At 36.5% G+C, this 25,415-nt stretch overlaps 1 protein-coding gene across 10 annotated transcripts in view; it reads left to right on the forward strand.

The window, feature by feature from the left end:
- The window catches only part of LOC116879208 (protein argonaute-3), a 120,652-nt gene that overhangs the window by 36,082 nt on the left and 59,155 nt on the right, over positions 1-25,415 (forward strand). For 5 of the 10 annotated variants that reach the window (XM_032877236.1, XM_032877234.1, XM_032877238.1 and 2 more), the window contains 3 exons: positions 8,942-9,062; positions 13,541-13,749; positions 14,641-14,777. In XM_032877236.1, the coding sequence (XP_032733127.1) occupies positions 8,942-9,062; positions 13,541-13,749; positions 14,641-14,777 (467 nt within the window). Of the gene's footprint in view, positions 1-916; positions 982-3,153; positions 3,354-8,941; positions 9,063-13,540; positions 13,750-14,640; positions 14,778-24,773; positions 24,859-25,415 lie in introns of those variants that run through there. The other 5 variants (XM_032877239.1, XM_032877240.1, XM_032877242.1 and 2 more) reach the window with 5 other exon arrangements.

The raw sequence follows: 25,415 nt of genomic DNA on the forward strand, positions 1-25,415 counted from the left end.
AAGTATAAGCTGTTTCAGAGAAGGTAAAGAAAGGATTGTAAATTTCAAGGATTGATCACAATGACAAATGCTCAAAGAAGCCAAGGTGTAAAAGCTGAAAAGAGACCATGTCTTTTAAGAAGTCAGTGGTGGCTAAAGAAGTGTTCTAGAATAGAGTTGTTACTGTAAGCCAGATTGAGATAAAAAGTGATTTCTCAATCTGAAGTAATCTGTCAGTTATCTGGGAATACTAGTAATGTTCACTACACTGGATTAGCAAATGTAGTTATATAAAATTATGAAAGAATTCATACCCATGTGAAATGATTTTGAAGATCGGTTTTAGTAAAATGCTCTGGTGTACTACAGCTTTTATATTATAAAATACTAAAAATTTGATCTAAAGTATTACTCCTTTCTTCCCTACTCTGTATCTTTTAAGCTTTATGTTGATGCAAAAGTATTCATTGGCTACCTTCTCTGTTATTTATTGGAGAGTTATGAAGATAAATTCAGAGTTGGAAGGATGTAAGGAGAGACCACCAGCTGTTTTAGTTGTGTTTTATAAGCAAGCCTCTGGGTGATTTTACCATCTTGTTGTACCTTAGCAATCTTCCTTTCTATCTATACTATAGTGACAGATTAATTTATTGGAGCTGTGAATACTAAACTGATGTGAATAGTCACTTTCAGGAGAAAATACTATTTCATATCTTCTTGTATTGACTAAAATATTATTTCCTGTTCTGCCTTTTGGGAGCAGAGAATAAGAGATAACTAGAAATGAGATGAAGGTGGGTCTCTATGAGCATATAGAACGATTAATAATTTCTTCTCCTTTTTACAATAAAATTTCCCTCTCCTACCATTTTTCTGCTGTATGAGTCAGGTGGTAAAGTGGAACTTACTGAAACCAATATTAAATTTTACTTTACAGTCTGTGCACCAGAGCATGATGGAGTCAAAAGACTTGGTACCAGAATGTAGGAAGTGGTGGTTGAGGTAAGAGTGGGAAAGGTAGGCTGTAGCCCTTTGTAAAACCTAATGTACTCAGGTAGGTTCCATTTTTGTAGTAATCCCCAGATATTCTTAAGGCTTTTTAAATTCTATCCCAAGGCTCTACAAAAATGCATCATATCGTACTTTGCAAGAATTCTTTCCTTTTCAGACTAAGGTCATTAGTTAAAGGAAACCACTAAAGATTGGTTAGAAGTTCTTATCCCCGTTTACTCAGATTTTCTTTTCCAAATTGCTTTCCTAAATACTGCTTTAGAAGTTAAAATATTTTGCATATTTTGGTAATTGTAATTTTACTACAATATACACTTAAAAGTACTAAAATTTCTACATTTGAACAGAAGATCAAAGGATTTTCCCCACTGTTACAATAATAAACAACTGCACCTATGACAAAGTTCCACAACTGTGACATAAGAAAACTCAGTTCACAGTTTATGTTAATTGCCAGACTTTATTCTCTGTATTAATTTACTTTGATATTAATATGTTGTGATGTATCTGTTTGTTTGGAAGACTTCAGTATTTCAATATCATCTTGAAGTATATTTGTGAGATAATTATGCTTAAATTTTTACATAAAAATAGTATCATTGCTTTTTCACCCAAAAATACTTTCATTAATATTCCATATGATCTCTTTAACAGACTATTATCCCATTTTTTTTCTAAGATTTTATTTATTTATTTATTTGACACAGAGAGATCACAAGTAGGCAGAGAGGCAGGCAGAGTGGGAGGGTGGGGAAAGCAGGCTCCTGGCTGAGCAGAGAGCCCAATGCGGAACTTGATCCCAGGGCCCTGAGATCATGACCTGAGCCGAAAGCAGAGGCTTAACCCACTGGGCCACCCAGGTGCCCCTATTATCCCATTTTTATTGATGAAGGAACTAAAGTCAGAGAGGCAAGGTAACTTTCATAACAACATAGTGGCAGAGTGGGACTAAAGAGTCATGTCTCCTTATTTATCTTCCGGTGCTTATATTAGCACATGTAAAGGTTTCTCAAATTGACAATTTCCCAATTCAGACTTTCTTTATAATACAGTAAGCACCTTTTCTGCTATCCCTCAATAGATGATTAGATAAATTACTATTTTAAGAGTTTTTCTTTAGTTCCACATCCCTGCCTGATGAACATCCTAATGCATTACTCTTTGTCACAGTATCTTTTGAGATGACAAGTAAAAATTTGCAGTTCCTTGATTTGTCCTTTTGTTAACTTGCATACTAAAGTTTCATTAAAACTCTAAATATAGGAACGCATGGGTGGCTCAGTTGTTAAAACACCTGCTTTCAGCTCAGGTCATGATCCCCGGAGTCCTGGGATCAAGCCCTGCATTGGGCTCCCTGCTCAGTAGGAAGCCTGCTGCTCCCTCCCCGACTCCCCCTGCTTGTATTGCTGTCCCTGTCTCTCTCTCTGTCAAATAAAAAAACCAAAGAACAAAAAAAAAACTTCTAAATGTATCAGTTACAAAATATTAGTGAGAAATTAAGGAGATATAATAAATGATGGTCCTTAGAAAAGCTTATTCCCTTTGAAACATAGATTTTAGCAGTTATGAATTTAAAAGTAGTTTAATGTTAGAACTGCCCAGTGTATATAGAATTCTAACACCATTCTGTTAAGGCTCTGAGAGCTTGAGTTCAGTGTTTAGTGTAATTATTCGTAAAGAAGTTTTTATATCTGATGGCATGGTAAAATCTGCACTGTTTCATTATTTGGTACTCTCCTAATTAAATTTTACTGTTAGAGGGGATTGCAGACATGATTCATTTCAGTCTTCTGGTTGGCATTTTCTAGGACATAAATGCTCCTTGAGCTGCTCTAGCAAGGATGAACTTAGATACTTTTTAAGAGTATAATCCACTTGTGAATAATTCTGGTGTGTAGGAAATGTGGGAAATTTTTGTTCCAAAGTCTAGCTCCTTAAATCTTTCCAATTATTTGTGAGTTTTATCCTAATTCTATCCTTTCATACAAGGTAGATTTTCCACTTAATATATCACATGACAGTCCATCAGAATAGCCAGAGCCTTCTATAATTTCCTTTGAGTCTTTCCTGTTCCAGTCCTGAAGTCCTTAGTTTGATTTATTTTTACTCATGTTACATGAGTTTCTGTCAGGATTACCTTTTGGTTATGTTTCGTTTTTTTAGGGTCTTAAATTTTTCCAAATCGAACAGAGTACTTCAGAATGTGAAATGACTATATAATATGTGATGGGATGGTTACATGCTTTGTACTGGGCACTTAAATATATGCACCTAATTTTTTTAATATTGAGGAAGCTACATCCCACTATTAGCTCATTCTGGATTTAAGAGTCATCTAAAGCCCCTTTCCACAAAAGCAGTGAGTAAGTTCACATCCTCTAATCTGTTCTTTTTGCAGTTAAGTTTTCTAAACAAGTGTTTAGATTTTACAATTGCCCTTATTATATTTCATCTTCATTGAGTTCATTTTTGTAGTGTTTTAATAACTTTTAACACTCTCATTTGTTTTTAGCATTCTACCAGTGTCTCCTAAGTATATATATAATTTGAGGGTTTCTTAACTAACAGGTATTTTTTTCTTATTTACTATATGTAGGGCACTAGATGTATTTCTTTTGTTTATGGTATTGATAGTTTGGGAGGACCACTTTAGAAGGTTATTCTGATTAAAAGTTTCCATGAATGCCCTAGTTAACTTAGAAAAAGAAAAGGAACTTGCCCTGCCCCATGTTATAGTATAATAAAACACTTCAGTAATTGTGAAAACATGTGATACTTATTTAAGAACAAATAGACTACTGGGACAATACAGAGAACTCAAGACCCAGATTCATTCATATGTTGAGAACTTGTAAGATAAAAATAGCTATTTATTTATTTTAACATGGGCTCAAACTCATGACTGTGAGATCAAGACCTGAGCTGAGATCATAAGTTGGACACTTAACCAACAGAGCCACCAGGCACCCCAAAAAATGGCATTTTAAATTGATTGGTTATGTATAGACTATTTAGTAGATGGTGTGGGACCACTGGCTTACTGTATAGAGAAAAATAAAATAGAGTCCCTTATATAACACTGTTTAGAAAGAAAGACCTCAGATGGGGTGCCTGGGTGGCTCGGACTGTTAAGTCTCTGCCTTCAGTTCAGGTCATGGTCCTGCGGTCCTGGGATCGAGTCCTGAGTCGCGTTCCTGGCTCGGCAGGGGGCCTGCTTCTCCCTCTCCCTCTGTTGCTCCCCCTGCTTGTGCTCTCTCTCTCTCTCTCTGTCAAATAAATAAATAGATAGATAAATACATACATACATCAGATGGATTAATGGCCAAAATAATATAGATCAAACTATACATGTGTGTGTGTAAGCTACGTATATAGGTAACCTATATATATAGATAACTATAGATAGATATAAAACTATATATAGATAACTATATATAGACAAAACTATAGTTAATAAAACAATTTGTAATTTAGTATTAAGAAAGTAATTCTCTTTTTTAAGATTTTATTTATTTATTTGAGAGAAAGTGAGAGGCGGAATGAGCAGAGAGGGAGGGGTGGAGGTAGAGGGACAAGCAGACTCCCCACTGAGCAGGGAGCCTGACATAAGGCTCAAAAACATGAAACCATAAGGTGAAAAATGATTCACTTGATGATTCTCTATTAAGGATTTCATCTCAATAAATACATAGATATTGTTAACAGGCAGAAAACATTTGGAAGATATTTGCAATAACTAAACCTATTAATGAATTAATATTGGACTATCAGGCTATCAAAGAAACTCCTTCAATTCAACAAAGAAGACTGGGGTCCCAATAGAAAAATGAGCAAAACAGGAATTAACAAAAGAACAGTACATGAAGGAATGCTCGAATTCATTAGTAATAGGAGACATCCCAATTAAAATAACATTTTAGTTTTACATGCTAGGCTAGCAAAAAATAGAAAGCAGAGCTACATAATAACAAATCTTGTCTGGGATATGGGGAAATAGGATCTCCAGGAATGTAGATCATATATCCACTCTGGAGAACAGTTTGGCAGTTCTTCATAATTTAGTTGATAAAATTCATTTGGGCCTAACGGTTTTGTTCCTGGGTATATAACCAGAGATTAATTTTCACACAAGTCCATAAAGGGATATAGTAAGAGATACTGCAATGCACCATTGTTTTTGGTGGCTGGCAGTTGAAGTCTGGATTGTTGGGTGAATGGATAGACAGCATATGGACTACTTTGCATTAGTGAGAAACAGTGAACTAAGTGTCCCACAGCAATATGAATACATTTTAAAAACCTAGTGCCAGAGGATAAAGGTGGGAATATAAGCAAACAGAAGGATGTTCATCAAACACTTAGAAGAGATAACTTACTGGAAAGAAGAAAGGAATTTAGGAAATGGAGGTAGAAGGAAAGAAAGAGAGGTCTCCTACAGATGAATGATGAAAATAAGCCATGAATCCAGGAGTATGGTTAACTTAACCTTTTTTATCTGGGACATAAAAGTGGGGTTCGGGCATTCATTTGGCAGTGATATATAAGTTGGGTTGGAGAAGAAAAAATTAAAGGCATAAAAAACAAGAGACTTAAAATTTAATCTAGGTACTGGAACATGACGTTATAATTTAGGATCGTGGTAATTGGGAATGAAAAGTAAAGGACTGATGTGAGAAATACTGCAGAGAGGTGAGGTCAGCAACTAATTGGATGAAGAGATGAGCCAGGTTTTGAATCTGGGTAAATGGGGAGAGGGAGGTCCCAATAAAGAGGAGCAGTGAATAGGATAACTAGATAACATGGGGGAGATATGTTGAATTCCGCTTTTAGATTCCATTGGAGGTTCTAGCGGTTGAGGTAAATTGTCCACTGTTAGAACATTCATGAAGAATATACTGTAGGGGCACCTGGTTAGCTCAGTGGGTTAAGCCTCTGCCTTCAGCTCAGGTCTTGATCTCGGGGTTCTGGGATCAACCCCTGCGTCCAGCTCTCTTCTCCGTGGGGAGCCTGCTTCCCCCTATCTCTCCGCCTGCCTTTCTGCCTACTTGTGATCTCTCTCTCTGTCAAATAAATAAATAAAATCTTTAAGAAAAAAGAATATGCTGTACTAGATATTGAAACAGAACATTTTTTTTTCCCTAAGTTGTTTTAGCACAGCTATTTTAACTCCTCCAACCATCTTGATTCTTAGAGTGGTTTGACTGGGCTGCCAGGATTTAGTAAGCTTAAAGTTATACTAATTTATTGTTGAGGAAAAATGACAAAATAGCCAAAACATATTGACAAATTAGATCTGTAAAGTTTCACCTAAGAAACTGGACTTGATGATAATGCCTGCAGAAGAAAATGGTAAATGGCAGAAAATTCTGAAATTTTTTTGGACGTAAAAATGGATCAGTGAGGGGCGCCTGTGGCTCAGTGGGTTAAAGCCTCTGCCTTCGACTCAGGTCATGCTCCCAGGGTCCTGGGATCCAGCCCCACATCGGGCTCTCTGCCCGACAGGGAGCCTGCTTCCTCCTCTCTCTCTGCCTGCTTCTCTGCCTGCTTGTGATCTCCATCTGTCAAATAAATAAATAAAATCTTTAAAAAAAAAAATGGATCAGTGAGTTGAATCTTTTTTGTAAAATTTACTCTAGAAGAGGTTTGATCTTGATTTAAATAGTTTCAGCAAAGTGAAATTGAAAAGAGGAAAATAGAAATTTTGAGCATGTAGGAAATTGCTCTAGGTATTAAGTCAGCTCAATTATTTTGTATCAGAGAATGCCTTTTTCTCTCCTACCTACCCATAGGCTAGAATTAAATCTTTTTTCCCCATTCTTTTAAATGTATTGCAAATTATATCAGTAATATATAAGTATACTCTCATCATAACATATTTAGATTATTCAGACAAAATAAAAAATCGTTTTTCACTTCCCTTACCAGAGATAACCATTGTATCTGTTTGGTACATATCCTTCTAGGTAACTTTCCACTGCTTTTACAAGTAATATATGTACAAAAACAAATGTTGATTTGTGGATATTTTATATCATTCTCATTATAGTCCAATTTTTTTTTAAGATTTTATTTATTTTCAGACAGAGATCACAAGTAGGCAGACAGGCAGGCAGAGAGAGAGAGGAGGAAGCAGGCTCCCTGATGAGCAGAGAGCCCGATGTGGGACTCGATCCGAGGACCCTGGGATCACGACCTGAGCTGAAGGCAGAGGCTTTAACCCACTGAGCCACCTAGGCGCCCTATAGTCTAATTTTTTAATGTAAAAGTCTTGAGTATCTTTCCACGTAAGTATATATAGTATAAAAATGTTTGTTGGGGGCACCTGAGTGGCTCAGTGTGTTAAAGCCTCTGCCTTTGGCTCAGGTCATGATCTCAGGGTCCTGGGATCGAGCCCTGCATCAGGCTCTCTGCTCAGCGGGGAGCCTGCTTACCCCTCTCTCTCTGCCTGCCTCTCTGCCTACCTGTGATCTCTGTCAAATAAATAAATAAAATCTTTAAAAAATAAATTAATTAAAATGTTTGTTGGATGAAAATAGTTTCTGAATATTCTACTTGCTAGATAATATTGTGAGGGTGGGGAGAGAGGTTGAAAAGGATTGAGGGGGGTACCAGGGTGTTTATTGTTCTCAAGAATCTCACAGTCTAATTTATGCAAAGAAGACATACAGATGACCAACAGACACATGAAAAAGTGCTCCATATCACTCAGCATCAGGGAAATACAAATCAAAACCACAAGGAGGTAACACCTCATACCAGTCAGAATGGCTAAAATTAACAAGTCAGGAAACGATAGATGCTGGCGAGGATGCAGAGAAAGGGGAGCCCTCCTACACTCTTGATGGGAATGCCTGGTGCAGCCACTCTGGAAAACAGCATGGAGGTTCCTCAAAAAGTTGAAAATAGAGCCACCCTTTCACCCAGCAATCATACTACTGGGCATTTACCCTAACAGTACAAATGTAGTGATCTGAAGGGGCACGTGCACCCAAATGCTTATAGCAGCAATGTCCACAATAGCCCAACTATGGAAAAAGCCTAGATGTACATCAACAGATGAATGGATAAAGAAGATGTGGTATATATATATACAGTGGAATACTATGCAACCATCAAAAGAAATGAAATCTTGCCATTTGCAACGACATGGATGGAACTAGAGGGTATTATGCTGAATGAAATAAATCAGAGAAAAACAATTATATGATCTCCCTGATATGAGGAATTTGAGAGGCAGAGTGGGGGGCTTGAGGGGTAGGGAAGGAAAAAAATGAAACAAGATGGGATCAGGAGGGGGACAGATCATAAGAGACTCTTAATCTCACAAAACAAACTGAGGGGGAGGAGGGGTATGGAGAGGGTGGTTGGGTTATGGACATTAGAGAGGGTATGTGCTATGGTGAGTGCTATGAAGTGTGTAACCCTGATGATTCACAGACCTTGTACCCCTGGGGCAAATAATACATTATATGTTAATAAAAATAATTAATAAAAAAAAAGAATCTCACAGTCTAGTAGAAGTGAAGTATACAATAAGTATAATACAGTGGAGTAAATGTTCTAATAGATACATGTACTAGGTGGTATTTGGACCCAGCGTGAAGAGCATCACACTGTTTGATAGAGAAGTGCATGTGTCAGGTAGTACTCAGAGATGGTAAGAGGAATTGAGGATCATTTTCTGAGAATAATATTTTGCAGGTTTACTGAGGCCTAGAATGATTAAGTAATTCACTGGATTCGTTCTTTTCTGTCTTTTGTGAAATTCTTATCCCTTGCCAGAAATCAGTCTTTCTGGTATCCTAAGGTATGGTCGTGAAAGCAGTATCTTTATCAGTATGATTGTCTTTTAGAATTTTGACATCTTTAAATAGTACAAGAATTACTTTATTTTGTATTTTGTATTTCATCATGGAGAGGATTATGTGAATATATTTTTTCCCCTTTTTAGGGAGGTGGTTGACTCAATGGTTCAGCATTTTAAAGTGACTATATTTGGGGACCGTAGACCAGTTTATGATGGAAAAAGAAGCCTTTACACAGCCAATCCACTTCCTGTGGCAACTACTGGGGTAAGGTGTATTCCTTTATTGAAGAGCTATTCTTTGCAGTATCTCCTTTTATTTTTTATTTTTATTTATTTTATTTTTTTGAGAGAGAGATTGGGTTGGGAGGAGGGGGCATAGGGACAGGGAGGCAATCTCAAGCAGGCTCCATGTCTGTCATGGAGCCTGACATGGGCTCAGTCCTACGACCCTGAGATCATGACTCAAGCTTAAACCAGGAGTCGGACCTCAATCAACTGAGCCACCCAAGCACCTAGCAATATCTCCCTTTAAATGCATTTATTACCATTTTATTATAGTCTATATATATGAGCATATTATTTATCTTTTTTAACTTTTTATTTTGAAATAATTTTATTTATATTTTTCTAGGTTTTTTTTTAACTACGCTTTTTTTTTTAAGATTTTATTTATTTATTTGACAGACAGAGATCACAAGTAGTCAAGAGAGGCAGACAGGGGGAGAGAGGAGGAAGCAGGCTCTCCACGGAGCAGAGAGCCCGTCGTGGGGCTCAATCCCAGGACCCTGGGATCATGACCTAAGCCGAAAGCAGAGGCTTTAACCCACTGAGCCACCCAGGCGCCCCTCTAGATTTTTTTTTTTTTTAAGATTTTATTTATTTATTTGAGAGAGAGAGAGCAGAGGGTGGGGCAAAGGGAGAGGAAGAGGGATTAGCAGACTTCCTGCTCAGCAGGGACCCCTATGTAAGGCTCCATCCCAGGACTCTGGGATCATGACTTGAGCCGAAGGCAGACACTTAACGGACTTAGCCACCCAGAAGCCTCTTGAAATCATTTTAAACATACTGAAAAGTTGTAAGAATTAAAGAACTCATGTAGACCTTTTACCCAGATTGTCCAGTGTTCCTTAACTTTTACCACATTTGTCTTATCATTCTTTCTTTCTTTTGTTATCTTTGTAGATATTTATATAGGGTGAAATACACATCCATGCTTATCTTTTCCTGAACCATTCAAGAGAAGGTTGCATGTGTCATGCCCTTTAATATGTTTTTCTTAAGAACAAGGATAAAAATCAAAGTATGGTTATCCATTCCACTAAATTCTTCATTGGTATACTTTTATCTAATCAACAACCCATATTCCAGTTTTGTCATATGTTCCACTGATGACTTTTAACATTTCTTCCCCTCTAATAAAAAATTCAGTCCAGGTTCATGATTGTATTTAGATACCACATTTTGTTTGTTTGTTTGTTTGTTTGTTTGTTTTAAAGATTATTTATTTGAAAGAAAGCAAGCGCATGAACGGAGGTGGGGGCAGAGGGAGAGGGAGAGATTCTCAAGCAGATCCCCATTTGAGAACAGAGCCCAACGCGCTCAGTTCACAAATCTGAGATCATGACCTGAGCCGAAATCAACAGTCAGATGCTTAATCTGCTGAGCCACCCAGTTGCCCCAAGATACCACGTCTTTTTAGTCTTCTTTATTCTGGAACAGCTTCCCAGCTTTTTTCTTTCCTTTCATGACATTAACATGGTAGAAGATTACAGGCAAGTTGTTTGTAGAATGTCCCTCAATATGGGTTTGTCTGATTTTCTCTTGATTAGACTCTGATTAAACATTTTTGGCAGAAATAATTACACAAGTGTTCTTTCCTTATCAGTGGATCTTATCAGGAGACATTAATATGTATTTGTTCTATTAATGGTGATACTAAGTTTGATCACTTAGTTAAGCTGGTGTCTGCCAGGTTTCTCCTGTCAAGTTTTTCTTTTTCTCTTGTGGGGAGATTTTATTTTTAACTGTGGTAAAATAAACATAACATAAAATTTACCATCTGAGCCATTTTTAATGTACATTTTAGGGGCATGAATGTACATTCAATGAACATTTGCAATCATAACCACTCTCTATCTCTGTAACTCTATTTATCTTGTAAAACTGAAACTGTACCCATGAAATACTTAAATCCCCATTCTCCCCTCCCCTCAGTGCCTGGCAGCCACCGTTCTATCTTTTGTCTCTATGGCTTTGACTACTCTCAGTGCGTCATCTAAGTGGAATCATACGGTATTTGTGTTTTTGTGACTTATGTCACTTAGCTTTATGTCCTCAGAATTCGTCCATGTTGTTGCATGTGTCAGAATTTCCTTCTTTTTAAGGCTGAATAATACTCCATTGTATGTATATACCATATTTTGTTTATCCACATATCCATTGATGAACACCTTTTGGGTATTACAAAAATGCTGCTGGGAATGGATACAAATACCTGTTTCAATTCTTGCTTTCAGTTCCTTTGTGTATAAGGGGTAATTTCTATTTTTAACATTTTGAGAAATCACCATACTGTTTTCCATAGTGGCTGCCCCATTGTACTTTCACACCAGCAATGCACAAGCATTCCAAATTCTTCACACCCTTGCCAACACTTGCTGTTTTCTGGGTGGTTGTTGTTATTATAACCATCCTAATGGGTATGAGATTATATCTCACTGTGGTTTTGATTTGCATTTCCCTAATGATTAGTGAGTTCAGCATCTTTTCTTGAGCTCATTTGCATATCTTCATCCTTTGCCCGTTTTTAAAATTGGAATTAATTTTTGCTGTTAAGTTTTAGGGATTCTTCATACTTTCTTAACAGATATAGGATTTGCAAGTATTTTCTCACATTTTTTAGGTTGCCTTTTCACTTTGTTGATTCTGTCTTCTGATGCACAGAAGTGTTTTTGGTTTTGTTTTTCGTTGTTGTTTTTTGAGTAGACTCCACACCCAGGGTGTGGCCCAACATGGGGCTTGAACTCAAGACGCTGACTGATATCACGACCTGTGCTGAGGTTACTTAAGAACCGGATGCTTAACCTACTGAGCCACCTAGGAGCCCCTAAGAAGTTTTTAATTTTTATATGGGAAATACTTTTTTTTTAAGATTTTAAAAATTTGTTTATTTTAGAGAGAGAATATGAGCCAGGGCGGGGATGGGGACAGAGGGAGAGAGAAAATCTCAGGCAGACTCCCTGCTGAGCAGGGCATACATGCAGGCTTGATCTCATGACCTTGAGATCATGACCTGAGCCGAGATGGAGAGTTGGTCACTTAACCGAATGAGTCACCCAGTCACCCAGATGTGGGAGATACTTTAAGGATCCTGTTTCTCATTAGATTTTTAAGTAATTGATGATTCTTGCTTGGAAGAATTATTAGTAAGTAGTAACGTTGACTTTCTAGTTCTGTCATTCCTTCTACATTTATTAGTTGATATTGACTATAACGGAGAGCATTTTCTTTTCCCTAATTTATTTGTCTTTATTTATTTCACTGCCCCATTTGGCCATTGGGAGCCCCTTTAAGATGATTCCTGTTTCCTTTTTGATCACACACTTTCTTTTGCGTACTTCCTTACTTTCTGACACAAGATGATCCAGGCTTTTCTTATGTTTTCCCTGCTGTGGCCATGCAACTGGCCCTTTCTCAGAGAAACAATGGTTTCTTTTAGTTGGGGGATGCAACTTACAAACCAAAATCTGGGTATGTATTCATGCTGTTGGGTTATAGGTGTTTCTAAAATGGACGGAGGTAGGAAATAAAAATATATAAGTGAAAGAAATAATATATAATACTATATGTCATGTAGTGAACCTGCCATAAGTATCCTATACAAGTACTACTTATTGTATAATATTATATATATAATATATAAATATAACAAATAGATTAATAAATATATATATGAAGTCATGAGTTGAAACTGATTCTCTAAGTTTCAGTTTATCCCCCCAGAATTCCTCCTTTACTCCCCACATTGCATATTTGTATCTTCTTTTTTGAACCATAGAATATCACTGCCTTTACACATTTGTTCATTCCTACCATACAATTATAAAATTGTTTCAGAATTGCTACACCATACCACCCACCTCTCCTCCACATCCCCAGTTGAGAATATATTCAGTATACTGCGTTCAAGAGTTCCTTGCATTAATATTTTCTTTTGTCTCCTTCTTACAGTATGGTTAGGTTATTCATTTGAAACATTCGGTTCTATTTAATTTTTGTTATATTTTAATTTTTTCACTTCATCCTTCTTGATTTTATTTTTAATTTTTTTAACTGATAAAACTTTATTTAATAAAAATTTATTTAACATGGTTCCAGAAATCAAAACTATGCTGAAAAATATACTCGGAATTGTTATTCTCCTTTATTTCTTCCCATCCTTTGAAAGTACCAGTTTCTTTGTTTCCGGTTCATGCTTCTTATGTTTCTTTTTGCAGAAATGAGATACATGTATATTTCCCATTTTCTTCTTTTTCACCAAAAGATGGCATACTATTTGTAATCTTGTGTACTTTGCTTTTTTTTTTTTTTTTTTTTGCGTAACAGTACAACTTAGAGATTATTGATTTAGCATTGAGGTTGGCTTTTTATTTTTGCTCTGTTTTTTCTTAAATATCTTTTTAACTTAAAAGTAATTGTTCTTATCTTTTTCAACTTATCAGTTGATTGTTTCCGCATCAACAGGTAGATTTAGATGTTACTTTACCTGGGGAAGGTGGAAAAGATCGACCTTTCAAGGTGTCAATTAAATTTGTCTCTCGGGTGAGTTGGCACCTACTACATGAAGTACTGACAGGACGGACCTTGCCTGAGCCACTGGAATTAGACAAGCCAATCAGCACTAATCCTGTCCATGCCGTTGATGTGGTGCTACGACATCTGCCCTCCATGAAGTGGGTGCTTCTGGCTTTTTCTCCTTTTTAGATTTTCAGTGTGAAGGCTTTCTTCCCAAGAGCGGGTTGTGCAGCCCTTCTTTGATTAACCTTCACGGGTTATATGTTTTGATTACTTCATTTAAAGAATAGCATGCATACAAGTTCATTGACAACAGAAGTATGTTACAGAAAAAATTCTGATTTTTGAAAGTGAATGCACATCATTAACATAGCTATGCTAGTGGATACCTTTTAGAAAAATGTCTAACCTTTATCTTAGAAGCTATAAATCTTGAATAACTGACATGTTTAGTTAAGTCCCCTTATTCTAAAGATAATTTCATTATTTATACAATAATATCAATTTGTGTTGAAATTGCTACACTCTTAATCACACTGTCACTTTACAAGTGTATGTTTGTATTTATGTGCCTATATATGTAGGATCGATGTGTCTTTTTAAAGAAAAATAGGTTTTGGAAACACATTTATAGAAATAGCCTTTTGATCAATATTTATTTACTCTTTAGCATTTCCTAAGTTTGGAACTGGTTTTTCTTTTCACATGTTTCTAAGAAAGTATTTTAAATAAAATTTATTCTTACCCAAACTAACATTAGTTTTGGAAGGGAGAATTTCAGTAAAGGATGCTGATGGTTTTTGTTTTGTTTTTGTTTTTCATTTAGAAAAATTTTTGCTTTTTGCTTTTGTTTTTGTTTTTGTTTTTCATTTAGAAAAACTTTTTGCTTTTTGCTTTCACAAATTTGGAAAACATTTAGTTTCATATATTCCTAATGATAAACATCGTTAGGATAATTTAAGTTTATGTACTCTAGACTAATGTATTCTGCAAATTTATATACCTATATGGCAGTGAAAGGACTGAACATGACATTTTAATTTTTGTAGATATACGCCTGTGGGGCGTTCCTTTTTCTCAGCTCCAGAAGGATATGACCACCCCCTCGGAGGCGGCAGGGAAGTATGGTTTGGATTCCATCAATCTGTCCGACCTGCCATGTGGAAAATGATGCTTAATATTGATGGTAAGGGAACTAAAACCACATTCTGTCTTGGGTAGTTGAATCCTGTCTATGCGTTCTGTGTGTGCAGTTTATATATAATTATATGTACTGGTGTCTTGGGAGTAGTATTTGGATACATACTAAGAGTCGAAAAACCTTTGTATTTTTATTATGTTTTGTTTAGAAAGCTTTTACACAGAAGTTGTCCTGGAATGCTACTAAGCATGAAGTAAGCACATTAAAGCATGTACAAAAGCCTTGACATGATTATCTGAACAGTCTCACTTTTGTCCTTTTAACTCTTAAGTCAGTATTTCATTATGAAATTCATGTTTTAAAAGAAAAATAGTCTGTTGGTCATGGTGAGCCCAGGTGTTATACCTACCACTGATGCTTATAGTGGTGCTAATTGTACTCTCATTTTTAGCTCATAAATATTTTTGAGTAAATATAAAAGTAGGGGGAATAGTGTGATAAACTGCCACTTATGTGCTGCCTGTCAAGAATTTTCCACCTTCCTTAAACTTCCTACATTTACTCTTCTAAATCAGATCCCAGATAACAAGTTATTTTGTCTCTACTACTTTAGTATGTGCCTCTTAAAAAATGGGTTTTCTTACATAGTCATAATGCCATTATCTTATAGAAGAAAATTTAATAATCATTTATTTGTAGCCTCTAATTCCCTGTCTGTAATCAGATGTCCTTGATTATCTCAGAAATGTCCTTTTATAGTTAGGTGGTTCTAATCAGGTTCCAAACAAGATCCACCTATCATGTTTAGCTGATATGCCTTTTTTAATGTAGTAGTCCCATTTCCTTCCTCTTGTTTTGTTTTGATTTGTTTTAAATGCCATTGACTTGTTAAGGAAGCTCTGTCACACTTGTTCTGAAGAATATCCAAAAATCCACATTTGTCTTTTGTTCTTGTGGTGTCATTATCTTATTCCACTGTCCCCTATATTTCCTGAAAGTGAAAGCTGGCCCTAGAAGTTTGGTTCGATTCTGGTTTGGAATACTTCATATGTGCTTCATATTGTATATTAGGAGACACACAGTATCTAGAGGTTCCATTTTTAGTGATACTAAATCAGTAGGCCTGATCTCTCCATTGTAAATCTCCTAGTCAACATTTCTATTACTAATATTCCATTCAGTAATCATCGTTACGCAGATCATCTGTTTCACTAGTGATTACCAAACGGTATTTTCCCTAATTCTGTATTTGTTGTCTTTGATAGTATTTTTGCTTTCTAGCACAGGAGGAAATTTCAGGCTCATCTTGTATTTCCTGCTCTATATGTGGAATCAGCCATTCCTTCAAGGATCCCTAGATCTTTCCAGATCACTCCCTAGTTTCTGCATTATTTTCAGTTGCTTCTGCCATTGTGGGAATATGTCACTGAGGAGCTGTATCTCAGAAGTCCTCTTTCAATGTACAGGAGGGGTGTTTAGTTTGCCATTTCAGAACATTGTTTCCTGTATATGTAGATACATTTTTAAGATAGATTTCAAGAGGGAAGATTAGTAGGTCAAGGGCAAATGTATTTGTAATTTTGATCATTATTGTCAGATTGTCCTCTCTAGAGGTTCTAAGTATTGTGCATCAGTGAGTGAGACTACCTGTTTTGTTGCCTCTAGAAATGTGAAACTCTAGATTCTATTAATTGGATTTGCAAGAAATCATTTCCTCATGTACTTTTGCATTTGGCCATCTTTTCACATGTGTAAGGTTCACCTTATTTCTTTTTTTTTAATTAGCTGTTTCTGTCTTTTGCCCTTTTTTTCTGTTGGATTTTCAGTTTTCTCATTTATTGAGAGCTTTCTGAATTAAGGATATTGGCCCCTTGTATTGTGAATTGTGTTTATCCTTGATTATTTGTCTTTTAACCTGTAGTATGGTCTTGTTTTTGTATTTTGCCATGTAGAAATTTGTGTCTTTGGGGTTTGGGGGATAGTAAATACATATACACAGACACTTAAATGTAGTAGTCAGTTGTTTCTTTAATGGCTTATAGTATTTTATAAGGCTAGTCTCAAATTTCTCTTCGGCTTTTCTAGTCTATTCTTAATTATTTTACCATGTAAGCTGTAGAAACACCAGTGGGTGTGGAAGAATGGGCTGTTATTTTTATTAAAATCTCATTACATTTATAAATTGTTAGGACAAATTGGCATCTTTAAGATTCTAAGTCTTTCTGTCCAAGAAAACACTGTACCTTTTTATTGGTGCAAGATTACTTTTGTTTCTTTCAGGGGTATTTCAAAGTTTTCCTGATGTAAAAGTTGTGCATATCTTGCACATATTCCCTCCCCCTTTTTTTGGCTTTTAAATGGATTTATACATTCTAACCAGTTATTGTTCACTTACATGAAGGCCTTTGACTTCTGTATACCTTCTCTGTCTTATTGAGTTCCATTTTTTTTTTTTAAAGGTTTTATTTATTTGACAGACAGAGATTACAAGTAGGCAGAGAAGCAGGCAGAGAGAGAGGAGGAAGCAGGCTCTCTGCTGAGCAGAGAGCCCGATGTGGGGCTTGATCCCAGGACTCTGAGATCATGACCTGGGCCGAAGGCAGAGGCTTTAACCCACTGAGCCACCCAGGCGCCCCGAGTTCCATATTTTTATAGTAGTTATTCAAGTCATTTTCTTGGCATTTCTAGGTTATAATCATTTCATCTACAGATAATGATAGGTTTACCTCTTCCTTTGGATTTTTATACTTCTAATTTTTTTTTTAAGATTTTATTTATTTATTTGACAGAGAGAGATCACAAGCAGGCAGAGAGGCAGGCAGAGAGAGAGGAGGAAGCAGGCTCCCTGCTGAGCAGAGAGCCCTATGCCGGACTCGATCCCAGGACCCTGAGATCATGACCTGAGCCGAAGGCAGCGGCTTAACCCACTGAGCCACCCAGGCACCCCTTCTAATTTTTTTCTTATCAGATTATATTGACTAATTAGACAGTGTTAAGTACAGTGATTAGTGGGCATCTTCTTTTTATTCCTTACCGTAGAAAGGAATGCTTCCATTGTTTCTACATTAAGTATGATATATACATATATATGTATATGTATAAGAGCATCTGTTGATTTCTATTTTATTAAGTACTTTTAATCAAGAATGGATGTTGAATTTTGTCAGATTTTCTTCTTAGGATCACCGGAGCTAATGATATGATATTTCTTGTCTTTTTAATGAAACACCGAACCAAACTTGTGTTTCTGGATTCTTTTAATGTGATGCTGTATTCTGTTTGCTAATATTTTACTTTTTTAATCAAAATGCAAAAGTAAGTTTGATCTGATCTGTAATCTTTTTTCTGTAATCTTTTTCAACTTTTGGTATTAATCTTCTGTCTCATAAAAAATTTAGAAGTTTTCATTTTCTAAAATGTACAAGTTTTTAAATAGTATTAAAATTGTCAGCTCTTGAAATAAAGTTAGAGACAGTTTATGATAACTTGCTGATATGAGGAATTTGAGAAATAGGACAGAGGATCATAGGGGAAGGGATGGAAAAATGAAACAAGACAAAACCAGAGAGGGAGACAAACCATAAGAGACTTTTAATCTCAGGAAACAAACTGAGGGTTGCTGGAGTGAAGGGGGGATGGAGGGAATGGGGTGTCTGGGTGATAGACATTGGGGAGGGTATGTGCTATGGTGAGTGCTGTGAATTGTGTAAGACTGATGAATCACAGACCTGTACCCCTGAAACAGATAATACATTATATGTCAATTTGAAAAATAATACATCATATGTTAATTAAAAAAGAAAGAAAAAAATTGTCAGCTCTTTCAGGATTTGGTAGAATTCTCCTATAAAATCTTGTTGCGTGGTCTGTTTTGCTTGATGTGTAGTAGCTGTTGGAAAACTTCCATTTATTTTGTGAAAATCAGTTTGTTTAGGTTCAGTTTGGGGTTCAGTTTTGGTGGGTTATATCTTACTAGAAAATTATTTTATCTGTATTTGATTTTTATAGAGTTTTATATAGTTTCTTATTTTTTGAAATTGTTTCTACTTCTCTGGTTTCCCCCCCATTTCTTATTTTGTGTATTTGTGTTTTGTCCATTTTATTTGTGTTTTGTCCATAGTAGTTTAAATAACTGGTTTCAACACCTGCTGCCACAGGCCACCTGGCAAAAGAGCTTTTGAAACTTTTTTTTTTTTAAGTTCTCTGGCTTTCTGTTTTCTAAATTCTTAATTTCTGCTTTTAGCTTTATAAATGTTTCCTCTTCTTTTTTCCTCCTTTGTTACATTAGTTGTTTTTCTAACTTTTTGAGCTGTGTTAGTCACTTTCTCATTTTCATTTTTTCTTAATGATGACATTATTTAAAACAATGAATTTTCTTCAGATCACTATTATAGCTACATCCCAAAGCCTCTAATGTGTAGAAGGTTTTTTTGTTTTGTTTTGTTTTTAAGATTTTATTTATTTATTTGACATACAGAGATCACAGGTAGGCAGAGAGACAGGCAGAGAGAGAGGAGGAAGCAAGCTCCCTGCTGAGTGGAGAGCCCGATGTGGGGCTTGATCCTAGGACCCTGGGATCATGACCTGAGCCAAAGGCAGAGGCTTTAACCCACTGAGCCACCCAGGCGCCCCTAATGTGTAGAAGTTTTATTATTGTCTAGAAACACCACAAATTTAATTTGTATTTTCCCTCTTATCCAAATGTTGATTGAGAGACTTTTTATATTCTCAGATTGAAGAACTTTTTATTTTCTGATTTTGTTATAAGTTTCTAGTTTTGTGGGTTGTTAATCAGAGAATGTGGCTTATATTTCTCCTTTTAGAATTTGTTGAGGTTTATTTTGTAGTCTAGAGGCTCCTGGGTGGCTCATTGGGTTAAGTGTCCAACTCTTGATTTCGGCTCAGGACATGATCTCGGGGTCATGAGATTGAGCCCTGCATCAGACTCCCTACTCAGGACAGAGTCTGTTTGAGATTCTTTTCCCTCTGCCTCTGCCCCTTTGCTTTTCCCCATGCTCACAGGTGTGTGAGCCCTCTCTCTTTGTGTCTCTCTCTCTCGAAGGATTTGTTGAGGTATATTTTGTAGTCTAATACATAGTCAAATATTGTGAAGTTCAATATGTATTTGAAAATACATATATTCAGTTATCAGAGTTGAGTTAAATGAATATCCATCAGTGCTTACCATGTAGATTATATTATTTTTGTTTACTTGTTCTCTCAGACTGGGAGAAAAATTTTTAAAATTCTGCTATTACTATGTTTCTATCTCCCATATCTCCTTTGATTTCTGCTTTCTTAATGTTGCTGCTGTATTATTAAGGGCTAATATATATACCTCTTTTTTCATTGTGAATTGTACCCTTTATAATGATAAAATGACCTCTTTTTATACTTTGGGGTAAAAGTCTGTGTAATCTAATGAAAGAATTACAATCCATTTGTTTGTGAACCTTATCCTGTCAACTTTTCTTTTCTTTTGCCTTTTTTAATACTTTCTGAATCACAGATGTATCTTGGAGACAGCATAGAATGGTTTTGCTTTGTGGGTCAATCTAAAGCTTTTTTTGTGTTAATGCATGAATTAAGCTGGATAATAAGAAGGACATACATGCTTGGTCTTAGTTGTGTAACATTATTTTATATTCTATTTTCTGATTATATATGTTCTTGAAACTTCAGATGGTGTGTGTGCTTTTTATTTTATTTCTTTATTTATTTTTAAAGATTTTGTTATTTACTTGACAGACAGTGAGAAAGAGAACACAGGTGGCGTGGGGTGGCGGGGGCAGATGCAGAAGCAGACTGAGCTGGGAGACTGATGAGGGGCCCGATCTCAGGACCCTGGGATCATGACCTGAGCTGAAGGCAGACACTTAACGCCCCTGTTTGTGTGCTTTTTAAATAATAGTTTTGATATCAAGAAGGGTTTTTCCCCCACTATGGTAACTCTTTATACTTATACTTTCATATAATACTCATGTTTGTTTGTTTGTTTTTAACTACTTTTTTTTTTTTTAAGTGTGGTTGATAAATGTTATATTAGTTTCAGGTGTACAACATAGTGATTGGACAAGTTTGTATATTACGCTATGCTAACCACTCATCTTTCTCTCTTTTAAGCAGTGTCTTTTTTCCTTTATAAGTAACAATTATATTAGCTTTATTCTGTTCCTTCCCTTGTTTCCTCTCCTTTACTAACTAGTTTTAGCAAATATACCATTATTTTATTGTTCTTTATAATTTTGCTTAAACTTTTATTATTTGACTTTCAACACTGACTCCTCTGTTACTGTAAGGTACAGTGAGTTTATTCTGCTTCTTGTTTTCCACTATCATTGGTTTATTTGTATGTATTATTATTCCTACATTGTTAGAGTATGTAACCGTTGCATTCCATTCTATCACTAGTGTATCCATTTGCTTTCATCTGAAATCTATAAAGTGTATTTGTGCTGCCAGTCCTTTTGCTGAAATTTTTCCTGTCATCTCTTGGTTGCAGTTGTCCTCAGTTGTTTCATGTGTGTATGTGTTGTAGTAGTTTTTTGTTTTGTTTTGTTTTGTTTTGTTTTAGATTCAATTAGCCAATATATAGTACATCATTAGTTGTGTTTTTTTTTTTAAGATTTTATTTATTTATTTGACAGAGAGAGAGAGAGAGACCACAAGTAGGCAGAGAGGCAGGCAGAGGGGGCAGGGGGGAGGAAGCAGGCTCCCCGCCCAGCAGAGAGCCTGATGCGGGGCTCAATCCCAGGACCCTGAGATCGTGACCCAAGCCGAAGGCAGAGGCCAAACCCTCTGAGCCACCCAAGCACCCCAACATCATTAGTTTTTGACATAGTGTCAGATTTTTCATTAGTTGCATCTAACACCCAGTGCTCATCACAACACATGCCCTCCTTAATGCCATCACCCAGTTACCCCATCTCCCCACCCCTTCCCTTCCACAACCCTTAGTTTGTTTCCTGGAGCCAAGAGTCTCTCATGGTTTGTCTCCCTCTCTGATTTCTTCCCATTCAGTTTTCCCTTCCTTCCCCTATGGTCCTCTGCTCTATTCCTTTTATTTCACTTAGCATAATACCACCCAGTTCCATCTATGTGGATGCAAATGGTAGGTATTCATCCTTTCTGATGGCTGAGTAATATTCCATTATATATGAATCACATCTTCTTTATTCATTAATTCATTCATCTGTTGAAGGACATCTCAGCTCCTTCTACAGTTTGGCTATTGTGAACATTGCTGCTATGAACATGGGGGTGTGTGTGCCCCTTCTTTTCACTACATCTGTATCTTTGGGGTAAATACCCAGTAGTGTAGTTGCTGGATCATAGGGTAGCTCTATTTTAACTTCTTGAGACACTGCCATACTATTTTCCAGAGTGGCTGCACCAGCTTGCATTCCCACCAACAGTGTAAGAGGGTTACCCTTTCTCCACATCCTCACTAACATTTGTTGTTCACTGTCTTGTTAATTCAGTTGTTTCTTCAAGAAGAGAAGGGCTCATGAATAAGAGCTACATGTTAACATACTGAAAACCATTTACTTACAGCCTTGTTCCTAAAGGATTGTTTGTCTAAGACATAAAATTATTGACTTACCCTTTCTTGAATATCTTCTAAGTATTTGTCTCCTGTCTTCTGACGTTGATGGTCAGTAGAGAAGTATGGTATCAGCTTGATTTTCTTCACCCTAGAAGGGACCTATTTTTTGGTCTGGTTGCTGAAATTATATTTTTACACTTCTTTCACTGGATTTTTTTGTTGATGTTGACCATTTTAGGTCAGTTTTCAAAGGATTCCCTTTGAAAATGTAGGTTCAAGTATTCTGGGGTTTTTTTATTGTTTAATTTTCTTTTAAAACATTACTATTCTGGGGGCGCCTGGGTGGCTCAGTGGTTAAAGCCTCTGCCTTCGGCTCAGGTCATGATCCCGGAGTCCTGGGATCAAGCCCCGCGTCGGGCTCTCTGCTCAGTGCAGAGCCTGCTTCTCTCTCTCTCTCTGCCTGCTTCTCTGCCTACTTGTGTTCTCTGTCTGTCAAATAAATAAATTAAAAAAAAAAAAATCTTTAAAAAAAAACAAAACATTACTATTCTGTTTGCCCCTTGCTGTGCCTTTTTTAGTGTAATTTTTACCATGTGCTCCTTTTTTCAACTTCTAAAAATCTTTTTCTTCCATTTCTTTCATGAATCAGGTCTATGATACTTTTGTCTTTACTTCTTTGACTAGCTGTCTCTTCCCTAAGTTCTTAAATTTCTGCTCAGAGATTTTCCCTCCCTTCCTTCCCTTTTTTTCCTTCCTTCTTTTCTTCCTTCCTTCCTTCCTTCCTTCCTTCCTTTTAATGTTTATTTATTTAAGTAATTTCTACACCCAACATAGGGCTCAAACTCACAACCCCAAGATCGAGAGTCCCATGCTCTTCTGACTGACCCAGCCAGCTGCCCTTGTGAGATTTTCCTAATAGTTGTATTAAGAAGTTTTAAATTCATGGGGCACCTGAGTGGCTCAGTCGGTTAAGTGACCGACTCTTGATTTCAGCTCAGGTCATGAAATCAAGGTCCTGAGATTGAGCCCTGCATTAGACTCCCTGCTCTGTGGGAAGTCAGCTTAAGGATTCTCTCTCCCTCTCCTTCTGTGCCCTGCCCGCCCCCCACTGTTAATATGTGTGCTCACATATGCACTCTCACTCTCAAAATAAATAAATCTTCTTTATTAAAAAAAAAATTTTTTTTAAATTCATGTTAAAAAGTAGTGTTATGGTTTTCATCTACTTTGTGGTAATTTTTTGTTGAGTTTTCTTTGTCAGGGATGTTGTACCGTTTTGCTTTTTTTATGGCATCTTTCTGCAGATACTTACCACTCTTTTGTTACTCATACTTGAATTAGATGAGCTTTTGCAAACCACATATTGGAAGACTCCAGAGTGGGGAGAGGAGGAACAGGACATTAGGAGCAAGGTGGTTTCCCAGGTTTCTCTTTTCAAGGCCTCTGTCCTCTGTTCTGATGGGTTCTTTCTAAAAATATAGCTATGTCTCCTTTGCCTCTTAGTAATTTACGTGTATATGAGGTGAGAACTACCAGCCACCAGGTCCTTACTAGTTTCTGCTACCAAGGGATACAACGCCTGCCTTTTAAACTGCCTGCTTCAAATGTTAACAGAATTTGTGAAGGGTATACAGGAGTTCTTTGTGGTGTTCTATGAACTTTACTGTAAGTTGAAGTTATAGATGAAAAGTGCATGCCTTGCTTTTAAAGGAGCACTAATGTCTGAGATCTGTCACTTCTGGACCAGCCTCCACTCATTCTCATGGCACTTCTACACCTCCTTTTTCTACTTTCTTCTGAGATTTCCCCGGTAAATCTCAGCTCTAAACATTGCAGTTCCCACTTAGGATAGGACCCTCTCTTTCTGGGAGTGAAAATTTGTTACTCCCTTACTAGGCTCTTTTTATACTTGTCTTGCAAAAGTTCTACCACTCCCAAGTACGTTGGGCCATATTCACTTATAATTTGGTATTTCAGTTTTTTAGTGTCTCCTGGGTTCACCAAATACGTAGAGGGGTTTTCTTTTCTTTTTAAATACATTCTCTTTGTTGTTCTGTATTGGGTTCTAAGGAGAAAAGTGGAAAAATTTGGAAGTAAAATGCTATTTTCTTACTGGAACTTAAAGTCTAGCTTTGGATATTATTAAATAATTTCTAAATAATCCATTGGTCATATAAATCGCAAAGAAAATTTTAAGTATTTTGAACTTAATGAAGATAGTACATATCAGAACTGGTAAGGATAGCTAAAAACAATGCTAAGAGAGAATTTAAAACTTTAAATGCCTATTAGAAAAGAAGAAAAGCATCAAGGACCTAAGTATTCATCTCAACAAGTTATAAAAATAGAAAATAAATACAAAGCAAATAGAAGGAAATAAGTGTTAAAAACAGAAATTAATGAAATAGAAAACAGATTTATTTTGTAGGTAGGAAGACTTGAAAAATTTTTAAGAAGGATAGTGACATGATCATATTTGTTTTCCAGAAAGAGACCTCTGGCAGCAGTGTGGAGAATAGATAGAGGAGAAAAAACTAATCTCAGAAGCCAGTTAGGAGGCTTTTTCAATCACTAGTTCAGGTAAGAGATGGTGATGGTCTAATGTGGGATGGAGAGAAAGGAACCATATTATAAGGAATAAGTTGAAAAAATAGGTTTAAGAGCCATGTCCAGAAAAAAACTTTGGGTATAGTTACTGGCACATGGAACTAAGTGGAAATGAACAGACCAGAAGATTTACTAGGTTTTTGAAAGAATTGCTTTTGGAAATAAACTTATAACCCTGGTATATTTGTCAGGTTCAACCAGGGAAACAGAACCCGTAGATCTAGAGAGAGATTTGGCTTACGTAGTTGCAGGGCCTCGTGAGTCAAGTCTGAAATCCATAGAATGGGCTGTCAGGAAGGGCAGACTGGGACTCGTGGGCATGGGCTGAAGCTGCTGTTCACAAGTGGGAGTTCTCCTCTGTCTCTCTTGGGGAAGCACCAGCCCTGCTGTAAGGCCCTGCTGTTCAGCCCAGCTGAACGAGGCCCACCCAAATTTTCCAGGATAATCTCCTTTACTTAGTCAACTGATTATGGATTCTAATTACATCTATTACTTACGCTATAATACCTAGATTCGTGTTTGAATAGCTG

Source organism: Lontra canadensis, unplaced genomic scaffold (assembly GCF_010015895.1).
Source record: "Lontra canadensis isolate GAN:19392208 unplaced genomic scaffold, GSC_riverotter_1.0 scaffold60, whole genome shotgun sequence".
NCBI classification, from domain to species: Eukaryota; Metazoa; Chordata; class Mammalia; order Carnivora; family Mustelidae; genus Lontra; species Lontra canadensis.